At 41.8% G+C, this 15090-nt stretch overlaps 1 protein-coding gene across 9 annotated transcripts in view; it reads left to right on the forward strand.

Annotated features, from left to right (window-relative positions):
- The first annotated feature begins 3053 nt into the window (after positions 1 to 3053).
- ABCC5 (ATP binding cassette subfamily C member 5) overlaps positions 3054 to 15090 on the forward strand; it is a 100802-nt gene continuing 88765 nt past the window's right edge. For 6 of the 9 annotated variants that reach the window (XM_053564226.1, XM_053564230.1, XM_053564231.1 and 3 more), the window contains exons 1-2: positions 3054 to 3231; positions 7362 to 7538. In XM_053564226.1, coding sequence (XP_053420201.1) covers positions 7416 to 7538 — 123 coding nt within the window. In that variant the 5' untranslated portion in view covers positions 3054 to 3231; positions 7362 to 7415. Of the gene's footprint in view, positions 3232 to 3546; positions 3698 to 5252; positions 5444 to 5490; positions 5633 to 7361; positions 7539 to 15090 lie in introns of those variants that run through there. The other 3 variants (XM_053564227.1, XM_053564229.1, XM_053564228.1) reach the window with 3 other exon arrangements.

The raw sequence follows: 15090 nt of genomic DNA on the forward strand, positions 1-15090 counted from the left end.
CTATACTACTATGTACTTTATGAAGACTCAACTTCTTTCACTGCTGTACTGTGAATCTTTTGGCTGTATAACCTGCTATGATGTCTTTTGGCTTTCATTTGGCATCATTTACAACTTAAATCTTTTCTAATTGCCGAGATCATTAAAGAGGTGCTTTATTCTTTCACATTGTATTGTTTCCATGAAGTCAAATAAATGATTGGTTTATTAACCAACTTAAAAAAAATCTTACTCCATGAAAATGTCTTTCATTGCAAAATTGATCTGCAAAAGAGAGCTTTTGTCTTTACAACATTGCACATGAGCGCCACAGCAGATCGTTGCCATTGACATTAGCTCCTGACAAGCTGGCAGAAGGCTATGGTAGCAGAGCACTTCTCCTGACAATGACCAACTGCCATCTATCCTACAACCAGGAACCCTGGTATTACTCTTGGCACCTGTCTTCTCATTTCACTGTATCTAACTCATCAACACGTTCTGCTGATTTTATCTTTTGAATTTCTCTCAAGTCCTTCCACTTCTCTCCATCTTTTCCAATCTAACTCAGTTCAAGCCATGATCTCTTTCCTAGAGGACAACAGTGACTCCTAGCTGGCTTCTTCTCTCCCATTTTGGTCTCTAGTTCTTTCTCTAGTCTGCAGGCCACTGTGCAGTTTTCAAAATATAAATTCAATTTTTCAACTCTTATGCTATTCACCCTTTATAGCCTTTCACTGATTGTCTTTTGCTCTTCCTTTAAGGACCTATATCATGGTCTACAAGGCCTTTGGAGATGCTCCTTACCTTTTACAACCACCTGGCTTTATTGTTACCTCTGCCTGGATTGCTCTCCCCCACGTCTACTGTCTTCACTAACTCTTCCCATCCTTCAAATGTTACATATACTTCCTTTTCTAGGATTTATCCCGGTTATAATTTAAATTTTTTTTTTTTTCAGTTTTGACTGGGGCTGGGATAATTTAAATTTTGATGAATATTTATTTGGGAGTCTAAGCCCCATGAAGGCAGGAAACTTGTCTGTTTTAGCTCTATTGTATTTCCATTAATTTTGAATGAATAAGTGTATTAAGTGCATTACACAAGTTAAATATTATTTAACAATATACACTCCTCTGCATTGCAACACAGATTCTCTAGTCCCTTGACGGAGGTTTGGGGAATATCATCCTCCCAACATTTCACAACATGAGCACATTTCCAGGAGGGAATGTTTTGTAATTAATATCATGTAAATAATTCAAATACGATTCTTTGGCAATTCTTGGACAGATCAAGATAATGCTACAGGGTGGCACCAGTGGCTCAGTGGGTAGGGCGCTTGCCCCATATACCAAGGGAGGGTGGTGGGTTCAAACCTGGCCCCCGCCGAACTGCAACAAAAAAAATAGCCCAGGCATTGTGGTGGGCACCTGTAGTCCCAGCTACTTGGTAGGCTGAAACAAGAGAATGACTTAAGCCCAAGAGTTTGAGATTGCTGTGAGCTGTGACTCCTCGGTACTCTCCAGGGGCAAGAAAGGTGAGACTCTGTCTAAAAAAAAAAAAAAAAAGCTATACTCAGTATGTTGGAAGTATTTCAGATTTTAGAAGTTTTGCATTTTATGTGATGGTATCAGATCTGCGAGCTTTGGGGTGCTACATACAGTACTTGAGATCAGAAGTACTAGTATGCTTTGGTGAGGTGGTATCTCATTGCTATTTTAATTTTTATTTTCATAATTATTACTGACATTGGGTGTCTTTTCCTATTTGAGTGGTTGCTCTGGCTTGCTCTTCTGTGAGCTGTCCATGTCATTTATCTATTTTCCTTTTGGGTTATTTTCCATTTCTTCTTGAGTTGTAGAAATTATCTGAATATTTTGTATTCAAAAACTTTGTCAGTTATAACTTTGGTCTTACCTTTTCATTTAATGGCATCTTGTTCAAAAGTTTTCATTTTAATACAGTAAAAATATTTATTACTTTGTTTTTTATCTTGTTTAATAAGTTCTTCCCTATTCCCAAGTCATAAAGACATTTCCTATTTCCTTCTAAAAGTTTTAAAGTTTCCTCCTTAACATTTAAGCCTTTGACCTACCTGAATTTGATTTACTGTGTGGTATGAAGAGATAATCCCTGAGTTTTTTTCATGAGGAAAACCAATTATCCCAATAGTATTGACTGAATGTTCTTCCTTTCCCTACTGATTTGTAAGGTTTTCACGGTCACAGATCAAGTTACACACAGGCAAGAGCCTGTTTCAAGGCTCTTTATTCTATAGCATTGGTCTGTATAAGAACACACTTCTTGGCTTTATGATTTGTTACTGTCTTCACATTAATGCATCTAGCTGTACAAAAATAGACAAGTTACTTTAGCTCCCTTTTAAAAAAATCTGAAATAATCATACGGAGATAAAATGATTAAAAGAAACAAGAATGGTATGTAAAAGACAGAGAAGGAAAGCACTCAAGAGAATAGCCTTTATGTTACGACGTTGGAGGTATAGATTAAACAGAAATCAAAGGGTCAGTGTCTCTAGGAGCCTCAGTTTCATTTATAAAAAGGAGATGAGTTAGCATACTATTTCCCAGGCTCTTCATACTTCTAAAACTGATTCTGGGATTTTATCAAGTAGAAACTATTCAGCACATTAGGGTAATGGGCAGTAGGGATAAAAGATAAAAAGGCGATAACACAGGACTGAACCACCAGCAAGAAAACATAAAATGTTAAGTGCCACAGCAGATAAGATTTGGGGCTGGCGGGCGGTGTTGACAGACAACCCTTATCCCGGCAGAAGCAGGCTGCGATAACCTTCACGATATTTTCTGGCACAGGAAGGGCTGCGCAAGGTCTGAAGGGCTTTGCCTACAAACACCCGGCTGCACGCGAACACAGAGCTGCTGTCAATCCTCCTGGCTGCCCCAGGGGAACACGACTTCGGAGAAAATTCCGGAGAAGATTCCAGAGAAGATCTCAGAAGCTGGGGAAAGACAGGACTGCGCTAGGAGCGCCCGCACTACCTCCGGGGCGGCCGCAGTGCCTCTGGGAAATGTAGTCCTTTCACGCGTACGCGGCCTCGGGCTCCAGGAAGGGGGACTACAATTCCCTGCAGTCGGGGCATGCTTTGTGCAGCGCGCCTGCGCTGTGTGCCGGCCGATGCCGCTATAAAGGCTTGTTTTGCTCCGGGGCTGATGCTCGGGAGCGTGGTTGAGTGGCCGGCACGGCCGTCCTGGAGCTGGGGCTCAGGTAGGTGACGGTTACTGCTACACCTCTACCCTGCAGCGCGATTGTCATGGGGGTCACCTCCTCATGTTTCCTCGGGGAGTGGCAGGCTGTGGTTGGGGATGAGTTCGGGCGAAGTTGGAGACCGTAGGAACGGGCCTGGCCTCCCTCTAGCCTTCCGCTGCCACCTCCTAGGTGGGCGAACCTTAGGGGCTCCGAGCGAGGCCCAGCGTCAGCGGGCAGGTAGGTAGGGCGGGGATGAGTGGTCGGGGACGCTGGCGACCGCCCGGGCTGCGGCCACCAGGGGGCGCTGCGCTCGCAGCCCGTGGGTGTGGGTCGCAATCGCCTTGCCAGGCCCGGGCTGGCGGTGGGAACGCCCTAGGACCGGGGCATCCCAGGCGAAGGGGCCCATCAGAAGCCCTGGAAGGTTGTGGGCCAGCGGCCTGAAGCACCGGCTCCAGCCTCATGTCGAGAACCCGCGACCTTCAAAGTAAGTAATTTTCTTCGTTTTTGCAAACGGGTAAATGGAGGTAGGAGACAAGAGCGCGCGCAGTAAACCCGTGGTGGAGCCGGGAATGGAGCCCAGATCTCTAGACTGTTATCTAGTGTCTTTTTCACGTCTACTGCACAGAGCTACGTGCTGTTTTGTATTTATACAGGGATCATTTGGTTTCTGCGTAGATGGGCACAGAAATGACTGGGAAAGTTTCAGAAGGTTTTGAAAGAGGAGATGGCAAGGTTACACTGGGGTCCATAGCGTGGGTGAAAGGTGAGGAAGCTTGCAGGTGCAACAAGTGGATTACTGGGGTGGGGGGGAAGTGTGGTGTGGTATGTATGTGTCCTTTCAGCTTCACAGCTTCCCTGTGCAACTTCACTAAGATTCCAGAGGTGCTGGAACCTATTGAGGAATTGTGTTGCAGGCAGTTTGGAAACCCCAGTGTGGCTAATTAACAGTCCTCATAATCCTGTGCAACTTCCCTCCCCCATACAGTGTATCATTGTGCAGAGAGAATCTGCACTTTTATCTCTGGAAAGAGAGTCTTGATAAAAAAAAAAAAAAAAAAAAAGGCAACTGGCCTAGTGGCCTCAACCCTGTAGATTTTGAGTCTAGGAACTTCTTTGGGGTTCTCCCTTTTTGATTATTCTGCCATTGTCCTTGTGCAGCTCTGGCTCAAATATAAACAAAAGTCTCTTCTCTTCCTCCATTGATAGCTGAGGCAAATCAGCAATTTAAAAGATTTTCAACAACTTAAGAGGGAACATAAGAAAATAGGGAGGCCAGGCGTGGTTGCTCACGCCTATAATCCTAGCACTCTGGTAAGCCACTGAGCTCAGGAGTTGGAGACCAGACTGAGTAATAGTCTGGTGTAGTGGCCGGTGCCTATAGTCCCAGCTACTCAGGAGGCTGAAGCAAGAGTATTGCTTGAGCCCAGGAGTTTGAGGTTGCTTTGAGTTATGATGATGCCGCTGCTTTCTAGCCAGGGCAACAGAGCCAGACTGTCTCAAAAAAAAAGAAAGAAAAAGAACATAAGGAAATAAGGAAATACAAACAGTATCAATTAAAAGTCTGGCCTAGTGATCCTTGTTTGCTTGCTTTAGATTAAGGCCTTATTGCTTTCCAGATCTATCAGGCTTCCCAGCTCTTCATTGGCCTCCATGAGACATACCCTGTCTTATATTCCAGATACACAGAAGAGGATGTCCTTATGTTTAGGGTCAATAACTTTGTGCCCCTTTAGGGCCTGATTCTATCCCTTTTTCCAGCAAATTATAGAGATGGGAGATGGGGATGTTAGAGATAATGGAACACATCCCCGCATCCTTCGTACACAGAAAAAGTTGGTCCCTTAGGGCAGTTTAGCACAGTCCATCACATCAGTCACTACAGGCATGAAACAATCATTATTTATATCATAACAGGGAAGTCACTTCATCGCTGCCAGTCTCTGCTCATATGCTCTACTGATTCTGTTCTATCCTTTGAAATAAAGTGACTGGAAGAATCTTTGGTTATCATGGGTTCTTAGATAATTGAGATTGTTGTTCTTGTCATAGTATTTCCTATTGTGAACGAAGTACACTGGCCTCCTCTCCCACCTTTGTAAAAAGTAGCACTAATTTTTTCCATAATCAGCTAGGCTGGGTAACCTTTAGAGGAGAAGGTTGGACTTCTGTGATCCCTGTAACAAGAAGGTTACTCTGATCTGCAGACATTGGAGACACTGGCAGATGCCAGGTCTGTTTATAGTTTAGCCTTAATGAGATCTCAATGACATGATTGCTGCGCTCTTGCTGGGTAAAGCCAGTGTTCTTTATGGTGCAGTTTGTCATTGGACAAGGTGACTTTTCTATTCTTTTTTTTTTTTTTTAAAGATAAGTAATTTATCATTATCAACTTAGAGTACTTGCACCAGAATTCTGAAAGGTAAGAAGTCAAGCTTTCTTTGTGCTGGAAACATGTCTCTGTGGAGGTTTAGTCCTTTTTATTTAGAGGGTTAGTTAGTGTTCTTTTTTCTGATACCTTAAAGAATGATTTATAGTTGTTAGAAAGAATGATTTATAGTTGTTAGAATTTTGTGCTGCAAAAGTAGTACTTTTAAGTTACAGGGACAGTTAGGGATTTATGGATTCCAGAAGCCAACAAAGCTACCCTTCTTTAATTTCTAGTGAGGCTGGTCTGAAAGGTGTTTTCTTAGCTTGTATCTGGAAAACTGTTAACCACCATGGAGTAGGGGCAACATTTTACAGAGATATATGTGTGTTTATTTTTTTTTAAATGACCAGAGCTGTGGGCAGTGCCTGTGGCTCACTGGGTAGGGCCCCAGCCCCATATACCAAGGGTAGCAGGTTCGAACCTGGCCCTGGCCAAATTGCCACAAAAAATAGCTGGGCGTTGTGTTCGGCGCCTGTAGTCTCAGGTACTCGGGAGGCTGAGGCAAGAGAATCGCCTAAGCCCAAGAACTGGAGGTTGCTGTGAGCTGTGATACCACTGCACTCTACCCAGGGTAACAAAGTGAGACTCTTGTCTCTTAAAAAAAAAAAAAAAATGACCAGAGTTGTTGTAGGATATGGATTAGTAAGGCAAACAATGGGTTAGAACAGAGCTCCATAGAAACTTAGTAGAACAGGGTGGGGAATTTGTTTTGTTCTTGCTTTTTAATAATAGTTTTATTGAGATGTAATTTGTATGCCATAGAATTCACCCCCTTTTTTTTTTTTTTTTTGAGACAGAGATTGACCATGTTGCCCTCAGTAGAGTGCTGTGGCATTGCAGCTCACAGCAACCTCCAACTCTTGGGTTTAAGCTATTCTCTTGCCTCAGACTCCCAAGTAGCTGGGACTACAGGTGCCCACCATGACGCCCGGGTATTGTTTTGTTGTAGTTGCCGTTGTTGTTTGGTAGGCTGGGACTGGGTTTGAACCCGCTTGCTCTGGTGTATGTGGCTGGAGCCCTAGATGCTGAGCTACAGGCGTTGAGCCAGAATTCACCCTTTTAAAGTATACAGTTCACTGGGGTGTTTGCACAGAATTGTGCTGCCATCACCACTATCTGATTTTAGAATCTTTTCAGGACTCCAAGGAAAATTTGTGTTTGAAATTATCATATTGTTTTGTATTTTAGCTGGTTAACTTTATGGAGTTTTAAAATAACATCAGTTAACTTGCTAGTTAATTATAAAACTGCAGAAATGAGATATATTATTGGTAGAATAAGTGTTTTGTAAGTTTTCATTTGGTAAAATTTAGTAGGGAAATTGATGTTTACTTTAAAATCACAGAATTTGCAATGCTTGGGACAAACTGAAATAGTTTCCAAAAAGTGTTATAAAAAAGAAAAAGACATATATATACTCTGTACATTACATTGCAGCTTAGAGGAAGAGAGTGGGTGCCTCTTTAATAGCATGTTTAATTTTTTAAATTGTATTTTAGATAGGTCAAGGTAATTTTTCTTGATTCTATTATACTGATTTTTTCTTTAAATAAAATGAAAATCTTAGAAAATACTTGCAAATTTTTAAAAAAAACTTTTAATAGCTGTAACAGTAGAAGCCTTTAATGCCTTTGCACTTTTTTCCTATCTGAAAGGATTTCAGCATGTGATTAACCACAATTTAGGAAATATCTCTTCTTGATGCATTTTTTAATTTCAGAAATTCTGAAGTGAACCACGAGTCTGTGAGCCCTGGCACTTGCACTCAGAGAAGATGAAGGATATCGACATAGGAAAAGAGTATATCATCCCCAGTCCGGGCTATAGGAGTGTGAGGGAGAGAACCAGCGCTTCCGGGCAGCACAGAGAGGAATCCAAGTTCAAGAGAACTCGACCGGTCAGTGTCTACAGAGAGTCGCTTCTCTTATCTGCTTGTACTAGACCAAACCTTTTCTTCAAGTGATGCCCTGGTTCACAGTAAGCACTGAATATATGGAAAGAGAGGTTGGCGCTCAGCCATTTAAGGACCTGTCTTGTCCTTAGCATTCTTTCCTTTTTCACTTTCACTTCATTTTGGTACCTTCTGAAAGGTTTTGCTTGAGAGAAAACAACTTATAAGGGGGTGGGAACACAAGGATTTTGGACTTTTAAGCTTCATTCATGTAGTTAAACAACATTGGCTCTTTCTTCTGCCTCTGTTGTCTGTATTTAAAATGCAAACTCTTGAATTCTGGATTGGGGGCAGTGGCTAACCCTTAATGCTAGCCATCTGAGAGGCCCTGGTGGGAGGATCCCTCGAGCTCAGGAGTTCAAGACCAGCCTGAGCAAGAGTGAAACCCTGTCTATGCTAAAAATAGAAAAATTACCCGGGCATCATGGTGGGCTCTTGGGAGGCTGAAGCAGGCAGATCACTTGAGCCTGGTAGTTTGAGGTTGCTGTGAGCTAAGCTGATGTCTCTGCATGGGCTAGGGTACAGAGTGAGACCTTGTCTTAAAAAAATTGTGAATCCTTTGGAGAGACTCACTCTTAAGTTTTACAAGTTTCATGAATGTAAAGCATCTTTATATTAGTGAAGATACATTTAGACCTGGAGAAAAAAAAATTTTTTTTATCAGAAAAAGAAGCATTATACCTTTTCTTTTCTTTTCTTTTTTTTTTTTGGAGATAGAGTTTTACTATGTTGCCCTGGGTAGAGTGCTGTGTTGTCACAGCTCACAGCAACCTCCAACTCTTGAGCTTAAGTGATTCTCTTGCCTCAGCCTCTCAAGTAGCTGGGATTACAGGCACCTGCCACAGCACCCGGGTATTTGTTGTTGTTGTTGTCATTGTTGTTTGGCAGGATTCGAACCTGCCAGCTCTGGTGTATGTGGCTAGCGCCCTTAGCCGCTGAGCTACAGGTGCCGAGCCCATTATACCTTTTCTTAAATTATGAAAAGTAACTAATAAGGCAGAATGGGAGTGACTAGGTTAGGAAGTTCAGGTATATGTTCATGTATTTGCTATGTGAAAACCTGAGAAAGTTAATGGACTTAGTGTAACATCAGTGCTGACACTGGTGTTTCTTTAGCCTGACATTACCTGGTCCTTTAACACTTTGGTGTGTTAAAGCTGTTTACTTTATTAATCAGCATTTCTCACTAATGAGTTTTCTCTGTCCCCTGCTATGTATTATAGAATGCTTTCCCATTCAGGCCTAACTTTGGAGAAATACAGATTCAATGTAATCAGTGTCAAATACTTCTTTGGTGCCAGTTTTATAATTTCTTTGGGTCCTTTCATTTAGACCTTGTTTTAATTAAACATTTATTGAGTATTTTCTGAGTGCTAGACCCTATTAGCATAGCAGTTAAGTCTGGAAAAAGTCACAAAGCTAACATTGGAGCAGGGCTTTGCAAGGTGATTATGTGGAGAGGTCTTTTAGGTAATGGAAGTAAAGACCCAGAGGTATAGAAAAAATGCAAGGCATTTTTAGATTTTGAATAGCTACCTACGTGCATCATTTGTGGTTATGGTTTATGTATAAAATGGTGTTGACAATAGTACCTAACTTATGAGATCATTGAGGAATAAGTGAGATAATACACACAAAATCCTTCCTGTCGTACCTGGCACATGGCCAGTGCTCAGTAAATGTTAGAACTTAGAACTAGTTGTTGAGGGCTTAAGTGTATAAATGGAACATAGGTCAGAGAGAATTATACATGCCATGCTAAGGAATCTTTTACTATGGCCATCAGAGAACTATTAGAAGTCAGTGAAGAGATTTAATGTTTAACTTTTATTTTGAGATAACTGTAGACTTAAAATGCATTTGTAAAAAATACAGAGAGACCCTGTATCGCCTTCATCCAGTTTTCCCCCATGGTGACATCTTGTACAATTGTAGTACAGGATCACAGAAGGATGATTGACATTGATAGAGTTCACTGACTTTGTTAAGATTTCACCGTGGTTTTACATGCGTTCATTTGTGTGTATGTGTACCCGCCGTCTGTGTACACACCACATGCAGTGCTCTTACATGTGTGCCTTTAAACGCCCACTGCCACAGAAAAGATACAGAAGTTTGATCGCAAAAAAAAAAAAAAGTTTGACGGTAAGGATCTCTCATGTCACCCTTTTGTGGGCGCAGCCACCTCTCCTTGTCTCCCAGTCTCTGGCAACCACTAAACTTTTCTCTATCTCTGTAATTTTGTCATTTTAAGCATACTATAGAAATGGAATCATATAGTATGTAACGTTCTGAGATTGCTTTTTCACTCGTCCCAATTCCCTTGACATCCACCTAATTTGTTGTGTGCATCAATAGTTCTTTACTTTCTATTGCTAAAGAGTATTCCATATTATAGTTACACCGCAGTTTATTTAACCATTCATTCATTGAAGCACACATGGATTATTTCCAGTTTGCGGCAATTATAAATAAAGGTGCTTTAAACATTCAGGTACAGGGTTTTGTGTGAACATAAGCTTTCATTTGTCTGGATAAATGCCCAGGACTATAATTGCTGGGTCATATGATAAAGTGCATATTTAGTTTTGTAAGAGACCATAATACTGTTTCCCAGAATGGTTGGACCATTTACATTCCCATAAGCAATTATCCTGTTTTTCTGCATTCTTGCTGGTATTTGGTGTTATCATCTTTTTTAACTTTGGCCTTCTCTTTAGGTGTGTCTGGTATCTCGTTGTGGTTTTAATTTACTAGTGGCTACTGAATGTTGCACTGAAAAGGGACTTTTAAGTCTTGATTTTTATCTTAGATTACTCTAGAAGCAATGCAGAAAAAATTCTTATATAGGAGAGAGAAAAAATATAGGGAGTAGTCAGGAGGCTGCTGGGCCTATCCACGTGGGACAGGCCAGGGGACTTTTCAAAACACAGACGTGAACATGGAGGAGGGAAGAGAGAGCAGAGATTGAGTGGATCTCTGGAAGGGGAGGGAGGCATTGGGGTGCCTGAGATTGGTGGTAAGGATTTAAAACTGTTAGTGGACAGGGCAGCGCCTGTGGCTGAAAGGAGTAGGGCGCCGGCCCCATAGGCTGGAGGTGGCAGGTTCAAACCCAGCCCCAGCCAAAAACTGCAACCCCCCCCCCCAAAAAAAAAAAACCAAAAACCTGTTAGTGGCCATATGGGAAGAAAAGGAGGAGATTTGAGAGATAAGGGTGAGTTTGATTTTGGACGTGTTGAATTTGAAGTTCATCCTGGTAGAATTATCAGTAGGTGTAGCTTAGGTGAGAAATAGGATAGGAGAAAAATTGTGGAGCCTTTCGCGTGTCCATGAAGATTAAGCTGTGGTAGTGAGCAGGCTCGCCCAAAGATTTCTTCTGTGGTTCATAAGTGGAAAACAAGGTTCCATTCCCCACTGTTAGCTTTTGATAGGGCCAGTTAACATCATGAAACTATGTCAAGTAGAAGTCAGAAGCAAAGCACCAAGAACTGGTCTGATGTTAAACAGACCAGTGCTTAGGGCTTCTAATTCCTTAAGCTGTAATCAAAGATGCAAACAGAGCTCATGGTTTCCCCGTTTCTTAGTATTGTGACTAAGTCTTTCTTTTGGACTACTCTTTGGGAAAATTGCTCTCGGCAGTCACATCTTGAAATAAATATTTGTAGTTCCCCAGACATGCTTAGAGACAGTTAGGGTCAAAATAATGCACATGTACACATACCCCTTCTTCAGGACTGTAATGCTTGTGGCTACACACAATTTGAAGCTTAGCAGACATCCTTTAATCCTGAAGTGTTAGTATAGTGGTGCCTTCTGTTTCTGTTAGTTCTTTGAGCTGAAGTGCTAACTTTGGCTATAGTTAGGCTGGCATTATTTCAGCTAACACAAAGATTTATACCTTTGCTACTCCTTAACACTGTTACTATGCTGCAGGCCTGATTCTTTAATCAGAGCCCCTTTCCTTATTCTTTCTGTTTATTTATTTAATATCAAAATATTAAGGGGTACAAAAATTTTTGTTCCATGGATATTTTGCATAATATAAAGTCAAGGGTTTTGGTGTGCCCATCACCAGAGTAGTTCTCATTGTACCCACTGGGTAAGTTTTAGTCCCGCAGCCACCCTCCCACAGTCCCCCCTTCTTGGTTTCTCATGTCCTTTGTATCGCTTTGTGCCTGTGATCTAGTAACTGTATGTTCTCTCCCATTAGTGAGAACATACAGTGTTTGGTTTTCCCTTCCTGGGATACGTCGCTTAGGATGATTGTCTCCAGTTCCAACTTTCATTATAATTCATCATCATCTTTGCACATGTGGATCATATGACTCTAGGAGCTCTGATTTGTTATTTTTAAGATGCATTGTTTATTCATTTTTATTCGTGTACAGTGTTTAACCAAGTGGCCTGGTCTAGTAGGTAAAGATAAATTGATGCTGGGCTGCCTGCCTGCCTTCCAATAGAACAGTGGTTCTCAACCTTCCTAATGCTGTAGCCCTTTAATACAGTTCCTGTGGGTCGCGACCCATAGGTTGAGACCTGCTGCAATAGAAGCTTAAACTCAGAAATGTGTACTGGACGTATATCACTATATTTAGGTGCCATGGAAGTTAATAATGAGAAAGTGCTTTCCCTCAGGAAAGACTCCAATGGGAAGGTAACATTTGACTGAAGACTATAGGAATTGGTAGATTTTGGAGAAAGGAAGAACATGCCAGGCAGAAAAAAAGAGTTGTGGGTAGGGATTTCCAAGCCCTGTTGGCTTTAAGCATAAAGTGTGTAAAGTCATCGATGGAGAGAGATAAGTCAGTGAGTTTCAGATTATACTTGTCCTTGGATAATTACCAAAGGAGTTGGGATTTTAGATGCTTTAATATTTAAACAAAAGCAAAACAAAGCTATCAGATGCTTTTGTAAGATTTGTTTTATTGTAGTGGTGTTTGTTTTCTTAATGCCTTCAGGTCAAAGCTAAGGGTGACTTGTTCACTAGCACATCTAATCTAGGAAAGGAAGAAGAATGGAAAATCAGCAGAAGTCAACTAAGGCTCATGTGCCATTATTACTGCATTAGTTTTTCCCTTCTCTCTAAAGTGTACCATTGGAATTTTCTTCCTACCAAAGTTAAGCGTTCTGTGCCAAGGAGTGGTAACATAGCGAGTATTCATGAGATCTAAGGATTTTCATTTAGTATTTTTTTATGTCTGTGTTCAGCTGGCCCTTGCTTTGCTTTTCAAAACCTTGCTTTGAGTTTTCATAATTGTGATTTGAAATATTTTGGTGAGCTGAAAGTTACATCCTAGGCATCAAAGATATATGTTTGATCTCTTACCAGAAATGATCTAAGACATATTATTATGAAAGAAATATGGGCTCATTATAGAAAATATACAAAGTAAGATTATAGAAAGCATAAATCACCCCCAATCCCTCTGTCCGGACACAACTATTTGCATAAAAACATCTGTTTTCATGAAATAGTTTTGTTTAGAACATTACACTTTTAGAGAGTTTGAAAGCTTTTCTTTACAGACTGAGGGTATATAATTTGTCTATGCCCTTGTGTTTTCAGAGTCAAGAATATTACTTGTGGGTCTACTTTGCTGGTACAAAGGAGAGCAGGATGAAGGAGATTAGTATTTTGCAGCTCTGCTTTATTTTTCTCTATTGATACTCAGTGACTCAGCAGATTTAAACATTAAGATGAGTTAAGAACACCTGCCTTCCCCCTCCTCCCCACCCAAGGCATGCACAAAGCTTTGAGAGGCTCAGTAGCCTCTTAGGCACTGCTGGGTGTGATACGTATGGTATGTGGCCTGGTGCCAGATATTGGTCTCCAATAGCAGCCTGGAGCTCTCTGGCAGAGATAACAACAGTGTTGCTATTGGTGTGGAGCCCAGGTAACTCTAATGCTGGGTGACTGCAGCAGCAGCTCCGGTGGGGCTCTTGAGGTTGGGCTGCTGTGATGATGAGTTCTCCTACGTCGCTGGCTGCAGTAGACTGCTGTTGCTTTCCTCGGAAACGCTGCTTCAGGGAAATAAATATAGCCCGTTGGCATGAGTTAAAGGAGCTTTCCGTCAAAAGGGAAGAAAAGTATTGGAACTAGCTTCCTGTTTTTGAAGCAGTCTTAAGTAGCTAAGTCTTTATTTTGTTAAGATAACTTGGAAGTTACAAATAGTTAATGAAAACCTTTTCAATGAAATCTTGGTTCCACTGTTAGGTAGCCTTCTGCTAATGCTTTCTTTGATGTCTTACCATTTTTCTTTCTCTTTTAGTTAAAGATAAAAAGGTCAATGCCAGGGACAGGAAACAGCGCCTCCGGAAGTTTTTGCAATGATTGAACCTATGAGTGTTAAGCTTGGAGACTAATGTGAAATTAACTTGGTGCACTGAAGTCCACTAATGAGCAGAATTAAGTCCGTGCCTTCCCTCCCTTACCCTTTTAGGGAGTTAGCCTATTTAGATAATTAGATGTTACATATGTTTTAATTATTTGATTATTTTCTGCGTTCACTCTTCAAAGAAGTAACTTAATTGTTGTTAAACAACACATGAAGGGAGGCAGAAAGCAAGACTGACTTTATGAATGTGTGTACTTTAAAAGATGGACGGACCCTTAAGAACTGTCCTGCCTAGTTACCATTTAGCTGCTTCTCTCTGTAGGTGAGGCTTAAGAGGAAAGTCCACTCTGCCGGCGGGGCTAGGGTTGGGTGCTTCTCCCAGGGATGTTATTTCTGGAGTTGGATGCTGCAGATAGAGCTCCTGGCTGCTCTTTGAAGCACAGTGGTTCTGCTGCCCCAGCTCTGGCCCAGTGTATTGGATGACAAAAGGAGCATGGGACAGCCAACAGTCTGACACCTGTACCTGATCCTGGAATTCAGAGAATGTTTGTTTTCAAAATTAAATCTTGCCAGCAGGATTTGTGGTGTCATTGTGATGTCTAACACAGTTGTCATAGGAATAGGCACACTTGGCCAGGCATGATGGCTCACACCTATAATCTCAGCACTCTGGAAGACTGAGGCAGGTGGATCACTTGAGCTTAGGACTTCAAGACCAGCCTGAGCCAAAGAGAGACCCCTGTCTCTAAAAACAGGCGGGCATTTTGGTAGGCGCCTGTAGTCCCAGCTACTCAGGAGGCTGAGGCAAGAAGATCACTTGAGCCCAAGAGTTTGAGGTTGCTGTGAGCTGTGACACCACGGCATTCTACCCAGGGTGATAGAATGAGACTCTGTCTCAAAAAAAGGAAGGAAGGAGGAAATTGGCACACTCAGACTTTTAGAAGTAAATGATACATGGTTATAGTTGTTTGACTTTTTAAGAAACCCCACTGAAGGTGCCTGTGGCTCCCTGAGTAGGACACCAGCCCCATATACTGAGGGTGGCGGGCTCGAACCCAGCCCCGGCCAAACTGCAATGGAAAAATAGCTGAGCGTTGTGGCAGGTGCCTGTAGTCACCGCTACTCGGGAGGCTGAGGCAAGAGAATCACCTAAGCCCAAGAGC

Source organism: Nycticebus coucang, chromosome 16 (genome assembly GCF_027406575.1).
Source record: "Nycticebus coucang isolate mNycCou1 chromosome 16, mNycCou1.pri, whole genome shotgun sequence".
Classification (NCBI taxonomy): Eukaryota; Metazoa; Chordata; class Mammalia; order Primates; family Lorisidae; genus Nycticebus; species Nycticebus coucang.